This window comes from Delphinus delphis, chromosome 5 (genome assembly GCF_949987515.2).
Source record: "Delphinus delphis chromosome 5, mDelDel1.2, whole genome shotgun sequence".
NCBI lineage: Eukaryota > Metazoa > Chordata > Mammalia > Artiodactyla > Delphinidae > Delphinus > Delphinus delphis.
In genome coordinates this window covers 134,625,227-134,650,525 of record NC_082687.1, presented here as the reverse complement: position 1 = coordinate 134,650,525, position 25,299 = coordinate 134,625,227, and the positions used below count along the sequence as shown (strand labels likewise).

Sequence of the window (25,299 nt, the reverse complement as noted above, 5' to 3'; positions counted from 1 at the left end):
TGCATTTCTCTAATACTTAGTGATGTTGAGTGCTTTTCATGTGCTTCTTGGCCATCTGTATGTCTTCTTTGGAGAAATGTCTATTTAGGTCTTCTGCCCATTTTTGGATTGGGTTGTTTGTTTTTTTAATATTGAGCTGAATGAACTGTTTATATATTTTGGAGATTAATCCTTTGTCCGTTGATTCGTTTGCAAATATTTTCCCCTGTTCTGAGGGTTGTCTTCTTGTCTTATGTTTTCCTTTGCTTTGCAAAAGGTTTTAAGTTTCATTAGGTCCCATTTGTTTATTTTTGTTTTTATTTCCGTTACTCTAGAAGGTGGATCAAAAGAGATCTTGCTGTGATTTACGTCAAAGAGTGTTCTTTCTATGTTTTCCTCTAAGAGTTTTATAGTGTCCAGTCTTACATTTAGGTCTCTAATCAATTTTGAGTTTATTTTTTTGTATGGTGTTAGGGAGTGTCCTAATTTCATTCTTTTACATGTAGCTGTCCAGTTTTCCCAGCACCACTTATTGAAGAGGCAGTCTTTTCTCCATTGTATATCCTTGCCGCCTTTGTCATAGATTAGTTGACCATGGGTGCGTGGGTTTACCTCTGAGCTTCCTATCCTGTTCCATTGATCAATATTTCTGTTTTTGTGCCAGTACCACATTGTCTTGATTACTGTAGCTTTGTAGTATAGTCTGAAGTCAGGGAGTCTAATTCCTCTAGCTCCATTTTTTTCCCTCAAGACTGCTTTGGCTATTTGGGGTCTTTTGTGTCCCTGCACAAATTTTAAGATATTTTGTTCTAGTTCTGTAAAAAAATGCCACTGGTAATTTGATAGGGATTGCATTGAATCTGTAGATTGCTTTGGGTTGTGTAGTCATTTTCACAATATTGATTCTTCCAATCCAAGAACATGGTATATCTCTCCATCTGTTTGTGTCATCTTCGATTTCTTTCATCAGTGTCTTATAGTTTCTTGAGTACAGGTCTTTTACCTCCTTAGGTAGGTTTATTCCTAGGTATTTTATTCTTTTTGCTGCAATGGTGAATGGGATTGTTTCCTTAATTTCTCTTTCTGATCTTTTGTTGTTAGTGTATAGGAATGCAAGAGATTTCTGTGCATTAATTTTGTATCCTGCAGCTTTCCCAGATTCATTGATTAGCTCTAGTAGTTTTCTGGTGGCATCTTTAGGATTCTCTATGTATAGCATCATGTCATCTGCAAACAGTGACAGTTTTACTTCTTCTATTCCAATTTGTATTCCTTTTATTTCTTTTTCTTCTCTGATTGCCATGGCTAGGACTTCCAAAACTATGTTGAATAATAGTGGCAAGAGTGGACATCCTTGTCTTATTCCTGATCTTAGAGGAAAGGCTTTCAGTTTTTCACCATTGAGAATGATGTTTGCTGTGGGTTTGTCATATATGGCCTTTATTATTTTGAGGCAGGTTCCCTCTATGCCCACTTTCTGGAGAGTTTTTATCATAGTGGCTGTTGAATTTTGTCAAAAGCTTTTTCTGCATCTATTGAGATGATCATATGGTTTTTATTCTTCAATTTGTTAATATGGTGTATCACATTGATTGATTTGCATATATTGAAGAATCCTTGCATCCCTGGGATAAATCCCACTTGATCATGGTGTATGATCCTTTTAATGTGTTGTTGGATTGTTTGCTAGTATTTTGTTGAGGATTTTTGAATCTATATTCATCAGTGATACTGGCCTGTAATTTTCTTTTTCTGTGGTATCTTTGTCTGGTTTTGGTATCAGGGTGATGGCAGCCTCATAGAATGAGTTTGGGAGTGTTCCTTTCTTTGCAATTTTTTGGAAGAGTTTGAGAAGGATGGGTGTTAGCTCTTCCCTAAATGCTTGATAGAATTCACCTGTGAGGCCATCTGGTCCTGGACTTTTGTTTGTTGGAAGATTTTTAATCACACTTTCAATTTCATTACTTGTGATTGGTCTGTTCATATTTTCTATTTCTTCACACAGGAGAATTCTTATAGGTGACACAGACTTTAGAAAGAAAAGCGTATCAGAGGGAAACATTTCCAACACCCACCAGGAAGAGACAAAGTGTGTTTGTTTTCCTAAAAATAACTATTAAGTTAGCATATTCCTTAGTATGAAATATATTCTAGACACTTGTCATTATAGAAATGGTCAATACTGTGCATCATGTCTTTTTGTGAAAGAAGAATGTGCAGCACACCTTTCAGTTCGAATTTTTAACGACTCTGCCATGAGATAAGCAGTGAGTCATCTGAATGGTACAAAACATTTCTATGGTCACTCTCTGTGATGGTTTTAAAAAAGGTCCGCAAGTGTTCTGACAGGCCTCCACGCACACCTGGAGTTTATGTCTCCTGCTCTTCAACCCCGGCAGGGTTTTGTGATCACCATTCAAGACCAATAGAGCAGGACTTATAAGCTAACTGAGAAAAGACCCTGGGGCTTCTGCAGGTGTATCTTGGGCCTCTGCTCTGGGCACCTCCAGCCATCGTAGGAGAAGTCTGGCTACCCTGAGGCCACCATGTTCAGATACCAGACAGAAGGAGATCCGGAGGAGTGCCAGCTGTTCTAACCCCAGCTGTTAGATGACTGCAGCCTCCTGAGAGACCCAAGCCAGAACTGCCTTGCCGGACAGCACCTCCACTGCTGACTCACTGCAACAGTGAGAGATAACACAAGTGTGGTTTTATCTACTAAGCTTTGGAGAAATCTGTTACACAACACTAGATATTACACATATATCAACTCATTTAATTCTCACAATAACCCCATGAGTTATCGTCAGCCCCCTTTAAAAATGAGAGGGCAGGGTTTCCCTGGTGGCGCAGTGGTTGAGAGTCAGCCTGCCGATGCAGGGGACACGGTTTCGTGCCCCGGTCCGGGAAGATCCCACATGCCGTGGAGCAGCTGGGCCTGTGAGCCGTGGCCGCTGAGCCTGCGCGTCCAGAGCCTGTGCTCCGCAACGGCAGAGGCCACAACAGTGAGAGGCCCGCATACTGCCAACAAACAAATAAATAAATAAATAAAAATGAGAGGACATTGAAGCCTTGAGAGGTTTCAACTCTGTTAGAACATCTGGGATTCAGTCCCCACATGGCCGGACCTCAGAGTCTATGTGCAGTGACTGCGGCCTCTCAGAAAGAAGAGCGCAAATGCAAGGATCAGAAGCAGTGGAAACTGTAGATCCTGGTGGAAGACGAGATATGGGAGGTGAAGGAAAGGAAGCCTCCAATAGAGCCTGGAGGTTTTGAAGAAACACAGGAAACGAAGTTAGTTTAGGGAGGAGGATTATGAGTTTGGATATTGTTTAGTTGGGTGTGTCACTGGTACCCACAAAGGAAGATGGCCCACAGGAATCCGGGGGCAAAGTCCAGGCCCCGGAAGTGCGTTCTGGAATCAAGTGGCTTCTGAAGATGAGATCATAAAGGGAAAGGGTGAAAAAAAAAAAAATAAAGGGAAAGGGTGTTCAGCCAGAAGAGAAGAGGAAGAAGGACAAAGGCTTAGGGAGCGCCTCCTTGTTTAGTTTGTGGTACACGTGACCATTTGTGATTAAGCTCCCAGAGTTTTCAGAATTTTTAAATGTGTGCTATACGGCGTCTGTGGATATACAATGAGATAACAGATTCCACAAAGCAGACAACATTTACTAATCTTACACTTGCATAAGAAGTTTATGAATTACTGCCTTGAGAAACTGGATGTTCTGTCAATAAGCCAAACCTAGAGCAGATGCGATGGCACAGAGACTGGCAGAAATAAATGCTGGGAACACTAATAAACCACTTGTGGATCTCAGGTATCCCACGGAATGAATATATTCATTTCAGATGAATATCCGGGTTTGGGGAGACTTGACATCTTTTTCACATGGTGGACCTTCTTTAAGAAAATGATTACATGACACCAAAAGCAAAGGCAACAAAAGCAAAAATAAACAAGTGGGACCACATGAAACTAAAAAGCTTCTGCACAGCAAAGGAAACCATCAACAAAATTAAAAGGCAACCTATGGAATCCCAGAAAATTTGCAAGCCACATATCCAATAAGGAGTTAATATCCAAAATATACAGGGAATTCATGCAACTCAAGAGCAAAAGTAAATAAATAAATAATTTAGAAATAGGAAAAGGGCCTGAATAGACATTTTTGCAAAGAAGAAACACCAATGGCCGACAGGTACATGAAAATGTGCTCAACACCACTGATCATCAGGGAAATGCAAATCAAAACCACAGTGAGCTATCTCCTCACACCTGTTAGGATCGCTATTATCAAAAAGGCAAGGGCTTCCCTGGTGGCGCAGTGGTTGAGAGTCCGCCTGCCGATGCAGGGGACAAGGGTACGTGCCCCGGTCTGGGAAGATCCCACGTGCCGCGGAGCGGCTGGGCCCGTGAGCCATGGCCGCTGAGCCTGCGCGTCTGGAGCCTGCGCTCCGCAATGGGAGAGGCCACAACAGTGAGAGGCCCGCGTACCGCAAAAAAAACAAAACAAAACAAAACAAAAAGGCAAGAGACAGCAAATGCTGGCAAGGATGTGGAGAAAAGGGAACCCTTGTACACTCTTGCTGGGAATGTAAACTGGCACAGCTACCATGGAAAACAGTATGGAGACACCTCAAGAAATTAAACATAGAATTACCATATGATCCAACAACCCCACTTCTGGGCGTACAAAGGAAACAAAATCATTATCTCAAAGAGATATCTGTACTACCATATTCATTGCAGCCTTTATTCACAATAGCCAAGGTATGGAAACAACCTAAGTGCCCACTGACAAATAAATGGATAAAGAAAATGTGATACACACGTGTGCGCGCGCGTGCACACACACACACACACACACACACACACAGAGGAATATTACTGTTTTTTTATATTCATTCATTTTTAAATATTTATTCATTATTTAGTTGTGGCAGGCGGGATCCTTAATGGTGGCATGCAAACTCTTCGTTGCGGCATGCAATGTGGGATCTAGTTCCCTGACCAGGGATCAAACCCAGGTCCCCCTGCATTGGGAGGTTGGAGTCTTATCCACTGCACCACCAGGGAAGTCCCCATTGTCTTAAAAAGACGGAAATCCTGCCATCTGTGACAACGTGGATGAATCTGGAGGGCATCATGCTAAGTGAAATAAGCCAGACAGAAGAAGAAAAGTGCTGTATGGCATTATTCTTCTGTCAACTTCCCACTGAAAGTTCTTTCTTCTAGGCTATAACAGTAAACTGGCCACCATGGCTCCATTCCCACATAGCCTTCCCCTCACCGCTGGAATTTTAGGCATAAATCTGACGGTCTCACTCACTACCTTGCTTAAATGCTTTCATTAGTTACCCACTGTCTAAAGAGTAAAGCTCAAATGTTTTTGTGTGGCTATTCTCATTTTTGTTTCCCTTCCCCAAAATTCCTTCTCCCCCCAAATGTGGAAATTCCGTAATCTTTTCTTGGCCATTGAACTTGGGCCGGGCACCTGACTCTGGCCAGGCCACCCTAGACATTTTGACTTGGGACTGACACTCGGTCGATTTCTCTTTGGATGCCTGCAGCGTGCAAAAGCTCAGAAGCGGTTACTGGCCATGTTTTCTGCCAAGTGAACCAGAAGAGTGGAGAAATCCAATTATAAGAGAGAGAGAGAATGAAGGTGGGCAGCAAAGCTGAGCCCAGAGGTAGGAGACCGAGTCCTCAATCCCAGCTCTTCTTTGGGTCTAGTTGCATCCTTGTCCTGGAGTCTAACGTCAGACAAGTCAGACTCCTGACAATAAATCCCCCCTTGTAGACGGATGTGACCTGAGTTCCTGATACCTACCTGCACCTAAGTCAGTCCTAATTCCACTGCATATGGCGACTTGGCGGTTCAGTCACAACCTGCCTTGCTGGCTTCATCACCCAGTGTTCTGACCACCCCTTCATCTCACTGCACACTCCCTCCTCTGCATCGAAGCCACCTGATCACGCCAGTCTCTGTGCTTATCATCCTTTATATTTGCCTCTTTAGTTACATTTACCACAGTACACTGTAGAATTCCTATTTGTTTATATATTACGTTGTAAGTTCTTCAAGGACAGTCTTATTCATCTACATAGCTCACTGCCTAACACAAATGTTTGATAAACCAGGTTATTCCAACAAATGAAGTGAATTAGTATTTGCCACACAGGCTCTAGCAAGTCTGCCCCCCAAAAGATTTGACCAACCTACTGTCTGATTATTTAAAAAGCAGTCTTTCATGAATAATGTAATTTTGTGTTTGAACAGAAGAGTAACATATATGAAATAAACTGACCAGGGAAAGCAGCACGAACTTCAGAGTCCCTAACCCTAATCCAATGCAGGGCACATGGGTTCAAGCCCTGGTCCGGTAAGATCCCACATGCCACGGAGCAACTAAGCCCGTGCGCCACAACTACTGAGCCTGCGCTCCAGAGCTGCAAGCCACAACTACTGAGCCTGTGTGCTGCAACTACTGAAGCCTACGAGCCTCCAGCCCATGCTCCGCAACGAGAGAAGTCACCCCAATGAGAAGCCTGGTATCGCAACGAAGAGTAGCCCCCACTCACCGCAACTAGAGAAAGCCCGCGCACAGCAACGAAGACCCAACGCAGCCAAAAAGAAGTCTCTAAAAACAAAACATTCTCCAAAAGAGCCTGACTAAATCAGAAATCTGAATGCAGAAACTGTAATCTTACACCTGTCACCTACTCCCTTCTCTTCTTTCTCACTTTTTACAGTTATTCATCCTGCTAAATTCTTCAACCTTTAAATATACAGATGCCGACCGCTCTTGTGATATGTGCCGTTTGCACTGAAGTGTTTGTTCTTAAACAAGTTGGATTACTCAGCCTTACAAATAAAAAAGCTACCCTATCAGCTAATTTTAATACTTAGGGTTTTTTCCTGAAAAGCTCTGTAACCTTGAATGTATTTCCAATTGGGTTAGTTTTTGTCCGTTTGATTCTAATGGATTACGTACTACCTGGAAGCCAGAGGAAAACCAGAGATGTGTGTGTTTTATTTTATGCTCAACCTAGTAACCAAACGAAAATAAACCACAATTTCTTTATGCCAAAGCTGGTTTATTGAACTTCATGAGGGCAAAGTTACAGTGATGCTCTTCCATAACAAAATTATTTAACTCTAGTTTAGATTTCAGGAGGAAATGTACTAGCAATACACTGTCAATACAGCATTGTCATGAATAGCTAACTTCACTAGAATCTGATTCGTTTCCTTTGGTGTTCTCAAATTATGACTTTTCCAAAACATAGCTGAGGTTTTCAACTAAAGGTCACAGTTAAAATAAATTCATGCAGGAGTTACAAAATGTGTGATTTGTGCTTTAAAAATTAGTAATTAGTTGTTTGATAGCCACCATTTTGTAAGTGATTTCTCAATAGTCTGTGTTTTATAAATATTCTGGAAAATATCTAAAAGTTTTACCCCATTCAACTGATCAGTATGTTCTTTTTAAAAGTAAAAACAAATGTAGAAAAAATTAAAACAATACATCACTACAAATGGGATACAAATATTTTAAAATAAATATTAAAGTGAAAAAATAAGTCCTTTTACAGAACTTTAAAGGATACTTACTACTAACTTCTTACAAAAAGAAATAAAGTTAAATTACCTTTTTAAAAACATGAGTAATAACAGCACTGAAAAAAAAAGTGCTTGGAAAGTCTGTAAACTTTCTTCCCCCACTTTAGAAAATGTTTTGATAAGCAATAAACAGATTTCCTTCTTTAAAAAACTGTTCCGCCCATGACAATTATAACAGCTGTCATTGTTTTACTATAAAAATAGTTGCAAATCAACACTAATTTAGACAAAGTCAAACCATTTTTAATTCTACCATGATAAGAAAAATGGATTAATCTTCTTAAAAGCAAACAAAGCCAATTTGTTTTTCCTTAAGCTCTAATGTTTAAAACAGAATAATTATTTCCTGTAATTATTACTTTCCATTAGTTCATTTAATAGAATTATCTTGTTTTCATAAGTAAATTATCCAGTCAGGACCACCATCATGATTACACAAAAAATCCTAAACTAGATTACATCACATATTTAAATGGTTTCCCACATTCTAAAAATATTTTAAGTATAATCATCTTTTGGCTTAATTTCCTCTAAAATTATTAAGTTCAGCAATCTTTCAGAATTAGTCAATGTGCACACTTCAGATAAAGTTCATGGCTTACATTCCATTCACGTAATAGCTTCACATGCAAGCTTACTATTTCCTATGTGCAAAGTCTTAAATTCAAAATAAAAGTAATTAGGCTAAAAAAACTTTTTGAAATATTCTTTCTACCACCAAGGGATAGACTAGATATTTTTCAATATCTAATTTATTTTTTATACTGAGGAGGAGCAGTTTGTTGTGACCATAAAAATTTAAAGATTTAAACAACAGAAGTACTGTAATATACTATTACAGAAATAAAATGTAGACTCAGAGCAATTACAGGTATGCCCTCAGAGTTACAATCCAAATGGAAGATGATTCGTTTATTCAGCCTTTAGGCATTAAATTGATTGGGGGCCGGGGGAGAGCAAGAGATACTATGTCTGACACACAGCTTGACCAAAAGCCAGGAATAGGTCTTTTGTGGTAGCCAGGAACCATGTTTAGCTATTTTTCCCCAAATTACATCTCCTCAAATCTTTCAATTAGTTTTTCAATGTTTAAAGGTATCAAAATAAAGTATAAAGCACCTTACTATCTGATTTACTTTTGCATATTGTGTAGAGTTTAGTAAGAAAACAATTCAAATTACTCTTTTAAAAATAACAATGATTTTTTTTTTGTAGACCTGATTGATAGTGATTTGAAATATTAAGCATCTAGAACTGTTGGAAAGGTCATTCTTTATGGACTGAGAACCAGAAAACATTCTAGGCTCTCTCCTTCCACTGGAACTAAAGTCTTGGCTCTAAAATGTACCAATAATAATGCATTTAAGTACATTAACAATACAAAGAAAGAACTCTAGGGAGAGGCAAATACCAGTTTTTATCCTATTGAGAACACTTCCCATTCAAAGCACATACGAGTAAGTATACTAAATCCTTACTATATTTTTTCAATTGCAGGAACACAGGATTAAACAAGCACTGACTCTTAAAATCCCATCATACTCTCATTTGAAGCCTCCTCATGGGGCTCTCAATGGAAAGATGTTCTGATTCATCCTAACTCTGCTTCACGTCAACCTCTGAAAACTAACTTTTTCCTTGTGTTGTCGCAGTGACAAACTTGATGAAGTAGATACAAAATACAAAAATAAGCATGACGATGATAAACAGTAAAGTGTCAGGATGCTCCATGACATCTGAGATTAAATTCTATGACTTATCACTGTCACACTTCGAAAGTATTTCTTTAGTCAAAATTAGATTGTACAATAAAGACTGATTTAGCACCAGCAAGTCACTGCAGGCTTTGGTTCAGGCTTCAGGGTAATTCCGTTATCAGGGGGTTGACTAAGCATTAACGGTTTATGGCTTTTCAGCTTATGAGCCAAGGTCATAAATATAGCTTCCACATGGTCATTATCATTGGGGTTTTTAGCAGAGGTTTCAAACAAAGGCATACTGTACGTGTCAGCAAATTTTTGTGCCAAGTCTGTGGGTACCTGAATGGCACTCCTCAAGTCACATTTATTCCCAACAAGAATCCGTGGTATGTCGCTGGCTAGCAAATGCTGTTTGCATTCTTCTATCCAAGATGGCAGGCTATGAAAACTCGCCATGTTGGTCATATCGTACACGAAGACAACAGCATGTACGTTTCTGTAGTAGTGCTGGACCATGCTCTTTCTGAATCGTTCTTGTCCTGCTGTGTCCCATAACTGGATCTGGAAGTGGGGGAAAAAAAGAGGAAAACTGAAAGTTTCATTCCAATTATACATACAGAAAACTTTAACCACCTTTGCATGGTCTTTCCTACTTCTTCACTTATACTACTTTGCTCCCTTCCATGATGCCTTTTCAGTGTTATTTAAGGGATCCAAATGTCATGATACTAGTCTAGTTACCTCATCATTAATGCAAGTGTCAGAACAAAGACTTCAATCTAGCACTTTAATTTCAGTAAATCAAGTTTGTTTAGAAAAATTATACCTCAAAAATTGATTTTAGGGCTTCCCTGGTGGCGCAGTGGTTGAGAGTCCGCCTGCCGATGCAGGGGACACGGGTTCGTGCCCCGGTCCGGGAAGATCCCACATGCCACGGAGGGGCTGGGCCCGTGAGCCATGGCTGCTGAGCCTGCGCGTCCGGAGCCTGTGCTCCACAACGGGAGAGGCCACAACACTGAGAGGCCCACGTACCGCAAAAAAAAAAAAAAAAAAAAAAGATTTTAAAACGCTAAGAGAAACAGATACCAGGTTTTAACAAACATGTGAAGTGTCTAATTCCTGCAAATTTGGTTACAATATGCCCTTCGCTACATTTCACTCATCTAATTTAAAATAGTAGACTTAGGATAGATGTGAAAAGTCATGAGATCTAGCCCCCAAATATATATATATATATATATATATATATACACACACACACACACACATACACATCCTATAAAATCCAGGCCCCTTTGAAAATTTTAAATGAATAGGAAATCACTTATCTATCCTAAACATCTCTACCAATAAAAATATTCCAATACCTCCTAATGGAAATATGGGGGAGTTGGGGAAAATGATATTTGAAATAAAATAAATAAATAAATAAAAATACATAGGAATTTCTTGGCATTAAAAAAAAATCTTAAAAAAAAAAAAGACAGAGCATTTGGCACATGCCTTTTGCACTTCTCTCACCACACCCGTTCTGCCTGGAATGGAATATCATGCTGGGAGGCTCAGCAGCCACTTTATAAGCATGAAGAAGAAAGCCACACACAAGAATGACAGAGCAGAAGTCTAGCATAGATAGAATACTGCTGACGGCGTACCACCGTACAGGCTGCTGCCCCTGGTCTCCTTATTACACGAGAAAAATAAAACCTTACATGGTTAAATCACCATAGTTGAATTTCTCTTACATGTAGCTCAGTGCTATCCTAAAATTATTTGCTATGTACACTGTTCAAAACCTTTACTGCTTACAGTCGCATTTACTCAGGAAAGTACAGGTTCTGCCTTGATGCACTCCTAGAGACCACTTCACAAAGTACGTTGTTAAAAAATACCCACTTTGTGATGTAAGCAACACAGTTGACAGATGGGCCATAAAGACTCAGTATCAAATAAATCAGAGGTAGAAGCCAACAGTTGTCAGCAAATTAAGAACTAATAACATCTAAGACTCTTTAAATCAACAAAAATTTATTAAATACCTACTGTGTATCCACCCGTAGGTTACTTACACCACTAGGCCTTTGCCTCCTCAACAGTAAAAGTAAAATTTAGTTTCAGACCCTATAAAATAAGCATTCATAGACTAGCTACACTAACTACGCAAAGAACTAATAAAGTAAATTATAATTTTTTAAAAATACAACTTTCCTTTTTAAGAAAAATACTTTTTTTTAATGCCAATTAACATGTTAAGAATAAAAACACTCAGCATACAACTAAAACTGTTTCAAGCTATAGATGTCAGAATTTATTGCAAAGCTACACGGTGTACTATCAGCATACGATTAGAAATACAGATCAGTGGAACAGAACTTAGAGTCCAGAAATAAATCCATATCATCTATGGCCAATTGATTTTCTACACGAGTGCCAGGACAAGTCAGTGAGGGAAAGCACAGACGTTTCAATGAACGGGGCTGGGCCAACATGCAAAAAATGAAGCTGGACCCCTACCTCACACCATATACAAAAATTTATTCAAAATGGATGAAAGATCTAAATTTAAGTTAAAACCATAAAAATCTTAGAAGAAAACATAGGGGTAAATATTTGTGACCTTAGATTAGGCAATGGTTTCTCAGCTATGACACCTAAAGCAGAACCAACAAAAGAAAAAAATAGATAAACTGGACTTCATCGAAATTAAAAATGTGCTTCAAAGGGCATTATCATGAAAGTGAAAAGACAGCTCAAAGAATGGGAGAAAATACCTGTAAATAATACATGTGTTAGGGGTCTAGTATTCAAAATATTTAAGACCTCTTACAACTCAATAATAAAAAGACACATAACCCAATTAAAAACATCGGCAAAGGATGTGAATAGATGTTTCTCCAAAGAAAATATACAAATGTTCAATAAGTACATGAAAAGCTGCTCGACATCATTAGCCATCACACAAATGCAAACCGATAACAAGTGTTTGCAGAAACGTGGAGAAGTGGAACTCTCATGCGTTGCCGGTGGGGATGTAAGTGCAGCCACTTTAGAAAAGTTTGGCAGTTCCTCAGCAAGTTAAACAGAATTTTACTTAGCCATAAAGAGGAATGAAGGGACTTCCCTGGCGGTCCAGTGGTTGAGACTTCGCCTTCCAATGCAAGGGGTGCGGGTTTGATCCCTGGTTGGGGAGCTAAGATCCCACATGCCTCGTGGCCAAAAAACCAAAAAACATAAAACAGAAGCAATAGTGTAACAAATTCAATAAAGACCTTAAAAAAAAAACAAAAGGAATGAAGTACTGACACACACTACAACAGGGATGAGCCTCCAAAGTACGCTGAGAAGAAACCAGACACAAAAGGTCACATTTCTATGCTTCCACTTGTATGAAACATCCGAAATAGACAAACCCATAAAGACAGAATACAGACTGGTCGTTGCCAGAGGCTGGGGAATGGGGAGAAACGTTAATGGGTGAGGGCTCTTACTTGGAGTGATGGCAATATTTTGAAACGAGATAAAGGTGGTGGTTGTACAACATTATGAATGCACTGAATGGCTCACTTTAAAATAGTTACTTTGATGTTATTTGAGTTTCACTTCAACAAATTAGGGGAGAAAAAGAGAGAGAGAGAGAGAGACAGTTTTCATAGGACCCAGCAATTCCACTCCTAGGTGTATATCCAAGAGAACCGAAAAGATATGTTCACACAAAAGCTTGTACACCAATGTTCATATCAGCATTATTCATAATAGCTAAAAGGTGGAACCAAACCAAATGTCCACCAACTTATGAATGGATCAATAAATATGTCCATATAATGCAACATTATTCAGCCATAGGAAGGAATGAAGTACTGACACATGCTACAACATGGATTACTCTTGAAAACATTATGCTGAGCCAAAGAAGCCAAGACACAAAAGGCCACACACTGTAAGATTCCATGTATATGAAATGTCCGCCATACGGCAAGTCCCTCGAGACAGTAAGTAGATTAGTGGTTGCCAGGGTCTGAGGGAACGGGAGGAATGGGGAGTGACTGATCATGGGTATAGGGTTTCTTTCTGGGGTGATGAAACGTTCTGGAGTTAGACAGTGATGATGTTACACAGGCTTGTGAATATACTAAAAACCACTGAATTGTATATTTTCAAATCTTAAATATCTCAGTTTTTTAGAATGAGAAAACAAAACCCACTTCAAACCGTCTCTTTAACATTCAGAAAGAGATTTGGGGAATAATTTGGATGACCTACATAAAAGCTGTCCAGAGAAACTGGAACAGATCTTTTCCTTTTTAGTAACATTCTTGCAGCTCAGGTATTCAAAAATCATTTCATCGATGGATACAAACGAACCTATATACGAAACAGAAACAGAGTCACAGATGACAGATGTATAATAGAAAACAAACTCTGGTTACTAAGGAGGAAAGCGGGGGGCGGGGGGGAGGGATAAATTGGGAGATTTGAGCTGAAACAGACACACTACTATATATAAAAAGATAACTAATAAGAACCTACTGTATAGCACAGGGAACTCTACTCAATGCTCTGGAATGACCTATATGGGAATAGAATCTAAAAAAGAGTGGATACACGTATAATAGATTCACTTTGCTGTACAGCAGAAACTAACACAACATTATAAATCAACCATACGCCAATAAAAATTAATTTTAAAAAATCATTTCGATGAAGAATGATTTATAATGTTTTAAGCAGAGTATATTTTTAAGTTAAAAGAATAATAAAAAACATACAAAAAGGAAATATACCAAAACATTAACAATGGTTGTCTTTAAGGCAATTTCCCCCTTTATTTCTACTTTTCTCTGTTTTCCACAACAAACATACATTTTTTCTATTTGTTTTAACAAACTAAAGTTTAAAAAAAAATTATGCTGAATTTAGACCTGCCTCAAAGAACCGTAGACGTCCTCAATAAATGCAAGTGGTGATGATTAGGATGTTTATTCCTAAGAAAACCACTTGCTTGTTTTAGGCTAGGACTGACTCAACGTAACCCTCTTCCCATCAGTCCTGCTCAAAACATTCTAACCATATCAAGACTCCCAGGAAACAAGAAGTCGTAAATAATAACTCTGCACACTTTATTGGAGAACCGTAAAAGTAAATACTATGTTAAGTGAGGCACTCACAAAGAAGTACAGCTGTCTCTCAGTATCCATGGGGGATTGGTTCCAGCACCCCCCAAATACCAAAATCCACGGATGCGCAAGTCCTTTATATAAAACGGCGTAGTGCCGGCATTTAACCTACACGCACCCGAATACTCTAAGTCATCTCTAAATTACTTATAATACCTAATGCAAAGTAAATGCTATGTAAATACTTGCCAGCAGTGGGCAAATTCAAGGTTTGCTTTCTGGAACTTTCCGGAATTTTTTTTCCTCAAATATTTCCCCATGGATATATTTGCCCCTGGAGGGCCGAGTGTAGCTAAAAGGAAGCTTCAAAATTTCACTCACCGAATTGCTAGAACCAGTGAAGGCATAGGACACAGACACACTGTCATGCTGCCTGCTGCCTTTCAGGTCTGCACAGGACACTGAGGTGAGGGCAAGCGGGCTGCGGAAGGAGCAGTGAGAGACCCGGCAAAGAAAGGACAGGACAACTAATAAAAACTGTCAGCCACAGAAGGCTAGAGAAAGCTTTGACTGAAAGAGAGAGACACATATAGATACCCAGTGGGGAACAAACCTCACGATAACCTAGAAACATCTTGAGCGTTAGCTATGAGTGGAGTGGTTCACAACGCTTAAAAAAAAAGAGAAAATGACACTCTGGAACCTAAGGAAGTGACATGCTTTCGTCCTGGGAAATATTAAGTTAGGAAGTATTTTCAAAGCAATTTTTCCCAGTTTAATAATATCTTCAGAAAGAAAATGGCTCATAGGTGGTTCTACAAGATATTACTCCCATTTTAAACATCATAAAGGTAACATAAAATATACATTAATAATATTTCATGAATCTCTACTTTAAATTCCACTATCAAGCTCCAACAAAAATGACAACCTAATTGCTAAATACTAAGGGCAGAGTCTTTTTTTTTTAATGTCTATTCAATGCTTTGCCCAGTTTTAATTCTTTCCTTTTATTATTGATAAAGTGTGTGCGTGTGCGTGTGCGTGTGCACATATAGATTCTGGACACTAGACCCTTGTCAGGTATATGATTTGTAAATATTTGCTCCTATTCTGTAGGTTGTCCTCTTATTTTCTTTCTTTCTTTCTTTTTTTTTTTTTAAATAAATTTATTTATTTTTGGCTGCATTGGGTCTTCGTTGCTGCACGCAAGCTTTCTCTAGTTGCGGTGAGCGGGGGCTACTCTTCGTTGCCGTGTGCAGGCTTCTCACTGCGGTGACTTCTCTCATTGCGGAGCACAGGCTCTAGGCATGCGGGCTTCAGTAGTTGTGGCACGCAGGCTCAGTAGTTGTGGCTCGCAGGCTTAGTTGCTCCGCGGCATGTGGGATCTTCCTGGACCAGGGCTCGAACCTGTGTCCCCTGCACTGGCAGGCAGATTCTTAACCACTGCGCCACCAGGGAAGTCCCAAAGAGCAGATTCTTACTGTTCATGAAAGCTCTTTTTAGTAGTTTTATGACCAAAATGGGAAATGACCTGGCTAAACTGATTTAATGCTTTTTTGCTTGACTGAAAAGGATAAAGGTATCAACCCAGATGACCTTTCTTTGTTTGATCAGCTATCAAATTTCCTCTTCCCCTGTTCTTTCAAAGAACACGTTTTTATTATTTTTTTTCTAAGCAGCCTATATAAAAGATCATCTGGTAATTACATAAAAGCTTCTATTAACAACTTGATGATGTAAATCAACATCATAAGGAGTGTAAGTAACATTTCAAGAGAACTCTTTTTGCTTTGGGTATACAGAGTAGAAATATGTATATCTGATGTATAGATCCAAATGGCAAATTTTAAAATTTATTTTAAATTTTAGGGGTTTTTAGCTGCCCTAACAAGGAGAAGTAACAAATTTTGTGTGACTATTTGAAAGGAATACTTCAAGGGAAGAACTGAATTATAGCCTAATGAAAGGAATAGGAAGAGAGTAAGCAGGGAGAGAAAGGAAGCAAGAGCTGGGAGCCCTGGGTTGTAAATTCCAGCACTGCCGTCTCCACATCACCACCACAGTTTAGGGATGGGCATGTGTCACAATCCCCAGTCAGAACCACGGAGTCTCCATTGTAGAACTGGTGTTGGAACTGGCAGAAAGAGAACTTTACTTCCGGGATTCCAGTTATGTGAAACAATAATTTTCATTTTGCTTTGTTACTTTGAGTAGAGTTCTGACACAGACTCTAAAGCAAAAGATCTTGATTACTGATTAAAGATTCCTGGAAAGTAAATAATTCTATCACATCTCACCACCTGAGTACACACACCAACGCTGCCACCTTCAAAGACGAGGTACAAGAACCACAGGCTTTTGAAATCAGGCTGGAAGAAGAATGGGCCTCCGGCCTGGTTCCAGGGACACTTCAGACAGTAGAACGGCTTGGGTCTGTGAAAATGAGTATTGCTTGTACCATACCGGCCTCACCAAACCACTGCCATACAGAATCTCTGTCAGACTAGACCCAAACATCCTAAAGTTTTCTGAGCTAAGGAGTCACAAATTAAGGTTCTTTTTAGGGTACCCCAACAGTTAATACTCTCATTCTCCGAATTCCAATGCAAAGCAAATCAAGAGGACCAATGTGGTATCTCCCTAACCACCATCACCACGTTTTTTGTTTTTGTTTTTGTTTTTACGCGGGCCTCTCACTGTTGTGGCTTCTCCCGTTGCGGAGCACAGGCTCAGCGGCCATGGCTCACGGGCCCAGCCGCTCCGCGGCATGTGGGATCTTCCCGGACCGGGGCACGAACCCGCGTCCCCTGCATCGGCAGGTGGACTCTCAACCACTGCGCCACCAGGGAAGCCCCATCACCACGCTTGAAGATGAATTATCAATTTAATTCTAGTAAGGTAAGGTGTGAGATGATGTCTTATACAATATGCTTTGACTTATAAACATTAGATTACTTTTAATAAAGATCACGACAGAACAGTGGAGAAGCGGAAATAATCTGATGTACCTTTGGCTTCAGCATTCACTGCGTATCATCTTCATCGCCCCATGACACAAAGCTCTACTCCGCTCCCTGTGCGTGTTAACCAAATGGGGCATTTCGTTCTCATCTATCTATGCTCTCCAGCTTCAACTTCATATTCATGATTATCTCCTCCAATTCCACACTTCTGGCTGCGAATGTGACATTTCCATTTGAGTACACCACCATCTCAACAAAGAAATGACTAGGAGAAAACTTTTTATGGAGCCTCTCAAAATTCCATCTTCCACATTGTATTTCTCATCTCTACTGAAGGCATACCTACCTCCAGTCAACCAGACCCACACCCTCAGCCATGTGAGTCCTTTCATCACCAAAAGCCAGTTACTGAAGCCTTTGGCTTTATCATCAAAATGCCTCTCTTACCGCCTCTTTCTTTCACTAGCTTCCCTTATACACGCCGAGTCGGATTTCCAGAGCAGCCTAACAATGGATCTGCTGCCACCAGGTAGGCAGCACTTATCCAAGTCCTGCATAGTTTAGAAACTGAGCCACACACTGGAAGACGTCTATGGGGTTATCAGACACACGTCCTGTCCTGAGCAAGACGGAGTAGACCTAATAGAAGAGGTGGAGGGCTTCTCTGGTGGCTCAGCGGTTAAGAGTCCGTCTGCCGATGCAGGGGACACGGGTTCGTGTCCCGGTCCGGGAAGATCCCACATGCCGCGGAGCGGCTGGGCCCATGAGCCATGGCCGCTGAGCCTGCGCGTCTGGAGCCTGTGCTCCACAATGGGAGAGGCCACAACAGTGAGAGGCCCGCATACCGCAAAAAAAAAAAAAAAAAAAAAAGAGGTGGATGCATATATAGAACAATGAGGAAAGAGAGAGAGTTTAAAGGCGCAGGTAAGGTGCTAAAGGAAGCTGATAGAAGGAAGAAATAGAATTGAGAATGAGAGGCAGGGAGATTCCTAATACAGACACACTGAGTTGAATAAGGAAGAATTACATGTGGTGAAATATGGAAAGGGGGGATATTCCAGGCAAATAGTGGGAAATGTAAGAGGAAAACATAGGGATCAGGAAATAATTGGCTGGACTATAGGGTACTTGAAGGAAATTAATGGGGAAAAAATGTTAAGTTAGAAAAGAAGTCTGGAGCAAGAGAAGGAAGGCCTTATGTTCATTTTAAAAGTTGGAACTTTACGAAATAACGGAGAAACTCAGAGCACCTGAGGCAGGGGAGATTACTCTCCCCAAAGTGCTACACTCAGCTGGCATTTGGCAACAATGTTCCAAACAGATTAATTGAGGACTGGGGTTGGGTGAAGTTGAGCCGCTGCAACACAGCAGAGGGTAGAAAAGATGAACTAGGATTCCGAAGGAAGGGTGAATGAGAGAAATCATCCAGGTAGAAAACTAAGTGGATTTAGGGAGCAAAGGAGAGAGGCGAGGCCTCCGGGATGAGGGTAACACCAGGACCACCTAGGTCACGTCGAGGAGAAACAGGAGAGGCAGATTTGACAGGGACGAGGAACTCACTTCGGAACTTTGAGGGGAGGGAGCGATTATCCAAATAGCCACGTCTACAAAACAACAGGAAACGCAGAATGACAGAGGAGGAGAGAGGTCTGGGCCAAACAAAGATTTGGAAGTTATCCTCACAGAAGTGACAGGCGGAGTCAAGAGACTTCCAAAGGAGAGGATGTAGATAGAAAAACAGGTCACGGGGCAGATCGAGTCTCTCTCAGGATTCATCCTCAATCGCTGCCACATTTATCTTCCTGGAACACTTGGACGTTTTTGCCACACACACAAAATCAAGCTACATCCTAGCTGTTTTCCAAACTCTTCAGAAACGTTGCTACCAAAACCTTCACAGTCTTCTCACTTGCCACTTTCCCACGGGAACCTTTAACCCTGCTGGAGCATCCTGCTGGCGTTCCCCATCAAAATCTCCCTCCAAGTGAGAACGATTCTTCCACCGACAACCAAACCAATAACTTGGCACTCACCTACTGCCTGATTTTGCTAGTCATCTTTTTTTTTTTTTTTTTTTGCGGTACGCGGGCCTCTCGCTCTTGTGGCCTCTTCCGTTGCGGAGCACAGGCTCCGGACGCGCAGGCTCAGCGGCCATGGCTCACGGGCCCAGCCGCTCCGCGGCACGTGGGATCCTCCCGGACCGGGGCACGAACCCGAGTCCCCTGCATCGGCAGGTGGACTCTCAACCACTGCGCCACCAGGGAAGCCCTGCTAGTCATCGTTTTAGGTATATAAATCTTACCCCATCTAGGACAGCAAATCATCTACGGAGCATATCAGGGTCAGCAAACCTTTTCTGTGTGTCTTAGCTTTGCAGGCCTAACAGTCTCTACCACAACCACTGCTCAACCCAGCCACTGCTGTGCAAAGCAAGCACGATATGTAGACAAATGAGCCGAGCTGTGTTTCCATACAACTTTATTTAGGGGCACTGAAATTTAAATTTCATAAAATTTTCACTTGTCATGAAATCTTAGTCCTTCGATTTTTCCCCCCCAACCATTTAAAAATGTAAAAATCGGGACTTCCTTGGTGGTCCAGTGGCTAAGACTCCGTGCTCCCAATGCAGGGGGCCTGGTCAGGGAACTAGATCCCGCATGCCGCAACTAAGAGTTCTCAGGCCGTAACTAAAAGCTCCTCCCGCATGCCGCAACTAGAAGATCCCGCGTGCTGCAACTAAGACCTGGCGCAGCCAAATAAATCAGTTTATTTTTTTTAAATGTAAAAATCATTCTTAGCTTGCAGGCCATATAAAAACAGGCAGCGGTGCACAGATGGTTACTGGACTTATTGTGGTGATCATTTCATAAAGTATGCAAATATCAAATCACTGTGTAGTACACCTGAAACTAACATAATATTGTACGTCAACCATATTCCAACTTCAAAAAAACTAACAGAAAAACAAATTAAAAAAACAGGGAGCAGACCGTATTTAGCCCTCAAGCATGGTTTGCTGATTCCTGCACTGAATCATAATTCTTTGTGCCTAACAAAATGTCTTCTTTCCAACAATTACTCATTAAATGTTTGACCAATGGGGCAGGAAGTCCTGGTTGCTTTCCTTTAGTTAATATTAATGTGGGAAAATTGCATATCACTACAAATAACAAGTAAGCTATCTCAAAGTTCAAATAGGAACTGAAGATCCCTAGTTGAGAAAGAGATTAAATCCAACACTAGGTTCTGTTGGTGTCTGCCGTCATCACACGCTGATACGAAAGGGGTACGGCTATGGGGATACACACACAAGGAAGGAGCATAAGGATTAGAGCCTCGATTTGAAAATCAAATGTATTTTTATTGAAGGAATTAATTTTATAATTTTATTTAACTTCCAAAATTCTGCAAACAAGATCTTACTCTTTCAATTATACATATATAGGACAGACTAACACATATAGACTTAATTACATTTCGTAAAACATTTTAAGTGATTCTGAAATAGCACTGCTGGAAGACATGCTCTCTGAAAAATTTCCAGGCCACAAAACATTTAACACAGTATCTCACTTAGCTAATCCCAGTAGCTAAGCCTTCGATGTTACGCACTGGACATATTTTATATACTTCTAATATGCTGTAAGTATCTCTTAAATTTGCACCTGATTCATCTGTGATCTTAAAGTATAAATGGCAACCCGGAGGCAGGTAAAGGGCCACTGAACCCCAGCTCCTCCCTTGCCTGCATCCCCTCTATTTTGTTATTATCCTGCTTCCACGTGAGGGGAATTTCTCTTCCCTTCAGCTGTGTGCCTATGCCCTGCTCGAGCTCTGTTTCACTCTCTGGTTGTGCAGCTGCAGAACTGGTGGTGCCAAAGAGAAAAAGTGATGTTAAACCACCAGGGAAGAAGAATCTTCTTAAGATGACCAACTATGGAGCCAGGTGCCTTATATATGTTCTCATCTATCCCTCATATTAGCCTGATGTGGTACTATTATCCCAATTTTTCAGATGAGAAAACAGTCTCCGAAAGATTAAGGAAACTGCCTAGCGACTAGAGTAACCAACCACCCCGGCTTGCCCGAGACGGAGGGAGCTCCTGGGAATGTGGGACTTCACTTTTAAAATTGGGACAGTTTGGGGCAAAGCTGATCATCTACTAAGGACACACAGCCCTTTCATAGGTTCAGATTTGAGCCAGGTCAGTTGGACGCCAAAGCCCATGCACTTTTTCTCAGAACTCCTTCTTCTCCCAAACAAACTCCCTCTCAAACCTCAGAAAGAAGTCCCACTACTTTCCTCCCCTAAAGGTTCCTGGGCCCAACTTAATTCTGATGTTAAAGAGCCTCTTATTCTGCTTTTTCTTTGCAATGTATACAAATCTTTCTTAACTCACTAATACGGTGCACCCAAAGGACCACCACTCACAGCTTGAATGGGACAATGAAAAATTAAAGTGAAGATTAAAAGGCAGGGGCTTCCCTGGTGGTGCAGTGGTTGAGGGTCCGCCTGCCGATGCAGGGGACACGGGTTCGTGCCCCGGTCCGGGAAGATCCCACATGCCGCGGAGCGGCTGGGCCAGTGAGCCATGGCCGCTGAGCCTGCGCGTCCGGAGCCTGTGCTCCGCAACGGGAGAGGCCGCAACAGTGAGAGGCCCGCGTACCGCAAAAAAAAAAAAAGAAGATTAAAAGGCAAAAGGGCCTACAGAAGACTGACGTCTTTTCAACCCTATTTCTCCTTTACTATCATTAGCAGTAAAACCCCTTTGGGGGTGGGAAGGTGAGGCAGTGGTTAGGCAACTAAAAAATAAATTGTTTGTGCCTCAAGGATGTGAGGATGGGAATGAAGTGAGCCTATTTTTTCCCCATGGGGGACTGAGGTAAAGATGAACATCCTAATTTAAAGTGAAAAAATAAATGCAGTATAAGGAAGGCAGAGCAGTTCCTCGGGTCCACGTGTTTTAAGGGATGGTATCAGCAGGTAGCTGAGGGGTTAGTGGTGGCTCAGACTCAAGAAGTGTGTCTAAGGATTACATCATCAGGAGGCCTCAGCCCTGTCACTGATCCTTATTCTCCAACGTCCCCATTGCAACCCCTCAGAACCCCAGGCTTGGCCTTGGGCTTACTACCTTCTCCATTGTTACTGTGCCTCCAGTCTCGGGAACCACCAATAAGACTTGAAAGCGGGTGGCACTGAGAATGTGCTCTGGCAACTCAAGTAGAAACCAAGTACAAATTACAGAACGTTTCTGCAGGAAAACAGGTTCTTCTCAACCACTCAGTGTCATACCAAAACTACTGTAACAAAACTGTATGCAAAAGAAGATCTAAGTACTTCCTCAAAGGCAAAGGGGCATTACTTCCACAGTACCTAGGGCAGTGCTAACATGAATGTTTAACAAATAGTATTTCCTAAATGAACTTCCCATGCTTGAGAAATTTCACTGTTTTTCCTTCGGTTTTACTTCACTAACTCCCAGCATGTGAGACACAGCCCATGAGTCAGTGGATACGCCCTACACTCTGGCTACTCAATGTGTCGTCCACAGACTAGCTGCATCTGCAACACCTGAGACATGACCGAATTAGCATTTGTATTTACTTAAAAAAAAAAATCCCCAGGCAAATCTCATGCACATCAAAGTTGGAGAAGCACTGCTTTAGAAGTTTGCTATATACAGATCCTTCCAATCCCCAACTCCCATCTCCACACCAGCGTCTGAAAAGATGGAGCGCACGCCCCGCACCGGGCCAGCAATTAACCCACGCAGCGGTTGGGACCCTTGTCATCCCCGGGACAGCCTTCCTCCTTGACAGTCTGTCATCCGCTCACCTTGATACGCTCCCCATCAATCTCCACCGCTCGTTCTCGGAAATCCACCCCGATAGTAGCCTCGGTGCGGTCGGGGAAGCGGCCGGCGCAGAAGCGGTAGGTCAGGCACGTCTTGCCCACATTGGAGTCGCCAATCACGATGATCTTGAAGATGCGGGAGCGAGCCGGAGGCAGAAACCCTGAGGCCCCTGACATCGCACCGCTGGATGAGAAGCTCGCCTCGAGCGACGACTCCATCTCCGAAGCCATTCTCCTGCCCCGCCCCAAACCGAGGCGGAGGAAAGGAGACGCAGAGAGGCTGGGAGATTACGCCACCGTCGGCGAGCTCGCCCAGTCCGCGGGCTCCGTCGCTCAACGTTCCGGGAGCCACCGCCCTCCGGGCCGCCAGCGCGCGTGCGCACCTTCCCGCCCCACCCCGCCCCGCGCAGGTGTGGCGTCCCCCCAGACCAGCCTCGCCGACCCTCCCGCCCGGCCCGCGGCTCCACCCCGGCGTCACTCAGGCCTGCGCCGTCTACCTGGGAAGGGACGGGGCCTGTCGGGGGCTTGAAGGTGGCGCGGAGGGCCAGCTGCCGAGAGGCCGAGCAGAGCGCCCCAGGCCCGGCACCCTGGCTGGCCGGGCCCCGCCACGTCCAAGGCTCCCGCCCCCCGGAGGAAGCCGCGCGAGCACTCTGGGGGCGGGGAGAGAAAGACTGCTGAAGGGAAGGAGGTGCCACCAGGCACTCTCTCGCGAGAGGGCCGAAGAGCCGTTTCGGCGGGGGCGTGTGCCTGCTGAGGACGTGTAAGGTCTCCGGAAGCTTCGGGCGTCGCGTTCGGCGCTCTCACCGACGTATCGGTGGGGCTTCCCCGGACCTGGAGGTGGAGGCGGGTTCCCTTGGCTTGCAGCCGGGGGCCGGCTGCTCTCCCTGCCTCCTCCGGGCTCTCGGGACCGCGGGCGTTGGGACAGTGACAGGGGCTGGGGAGGTGGAGGGCTGGGGGGTGTGAGGCTCCGCCGGAGGCCCGCCGGGCGCGGGAAGCCGTTAGAAGCGAGCGTCGGGCCGCGCGGAGCTTGAGTCTTGGCAGGAGCATGGCTGTCAGTGAGCGGGCGGGAGTTGGAGGCCGCCCGCCGCTTCCGCGCGGAGGCTTTCGTTAGGCGCGGGGCACCGGCCCAAGAGGTAGAGCAGGTGGACCCTTTGGCGGCATTGAACCCGGGAGCTGGTACTAGACGGCCTCTCTGGTGAGAGTAAAATCCACTGTGCCTTGGGCTTTCCTGTTGGCCCAGTGGTTGAGAGTCCGCCTGCCGATGCAGGGGACGCGGGTTCGTGCCCCGGTCCGGGAGAATTCCACGTGCCGCGGAGCGGCTGGGCCCATGAGCCATGGCCGCTGAGCCTGCGCGTCCGGAGCCTGTGCTCCACAGCGGGAGAGGCCACAACAGTGAGAGGCCCGCATACCGTAAAAACAAAACAAACAAACAAAAAATCCACTGTGCCCTAGTTGTGCCTTCGTGCCTGGGTGACGGTAGCGGAGCCATTAAATATTACTGAGCGCACACAGAAGTTCTCTAGATACATATATCCGAGGAAAATGGTAATAGGCGCGACCACCCAGCATTAAAGAAGAGTCTCTGGATCACTGAGACTCTTCTGAGGAAACCTACATTAAGTCATAGAAAAGGTCCAAAATGTGCAACCATATCGCTTTTTGTGAGAAGTTTTGTTTTGCAAGCCACGACTGGGGTTTGGGGGTGTTTTGTTTTTTCTGTTTGAGCACGTAGTTATGCCGTTTGGAAATTCAGGGACTGTGGAGAGGACAGGCATGCCTTAAATAGAATGAGGGCAACAGTAGAGCACTGAAAGTCCTAGGGAAGGAGATAGACTGCTTATTTCTTAAATTTATTTATTTATTTTTGGCTGCATTGAGTCTTCGTTGTTGGGTCTTTGTTGCGGTGCGCGGGCTTCTCATTGCAGTGGCTTCTCCTGTTGCAGAGCACGGGCTCTAGGCACGCGGGCTTCAGTAGTTGTGGCACGTGGGCTTAGTAGTTGTGGCTCCCGGGCTCTAGAGTGCAGGCTCAGTAGCTGTGGTACATGGGCTTAGTTGCTC

At 42.9% G+C, this 25,299-nt stretch overlaps 1 protein-coding gene across 1 annotated transcript; it reads right to left on the bottom strand.

The window, feature by feature from the left end:
* Positions 1-7,066: 7,066 nt before the first annotated feature.
* On the bottom strand, positions 7,067-24,083 carry RAB33B (RAB33B, member RAS oncogene family). Its single transcript, XM_060013018.1, has 2 exons — positions 23,224-24,083; positions 7,067-9,868 (listed from the first exon to the last, which is right to left on the bottom strand). The coding sequence occupies exons 1-2, from the start codon at positions 23,470-23,472 to the stop codon at positions 9,428-9,430; spliced, it is 690 nt and encodes a 229-aa protein (XP_059869001.1). The 5' UTR covers positions 23,473-24,083; the 3' UTR covers positions 7,067-9,427.
* Between the last annotated feature and the right edge of the window lie 1,216 nt (positions 24,084-25,299).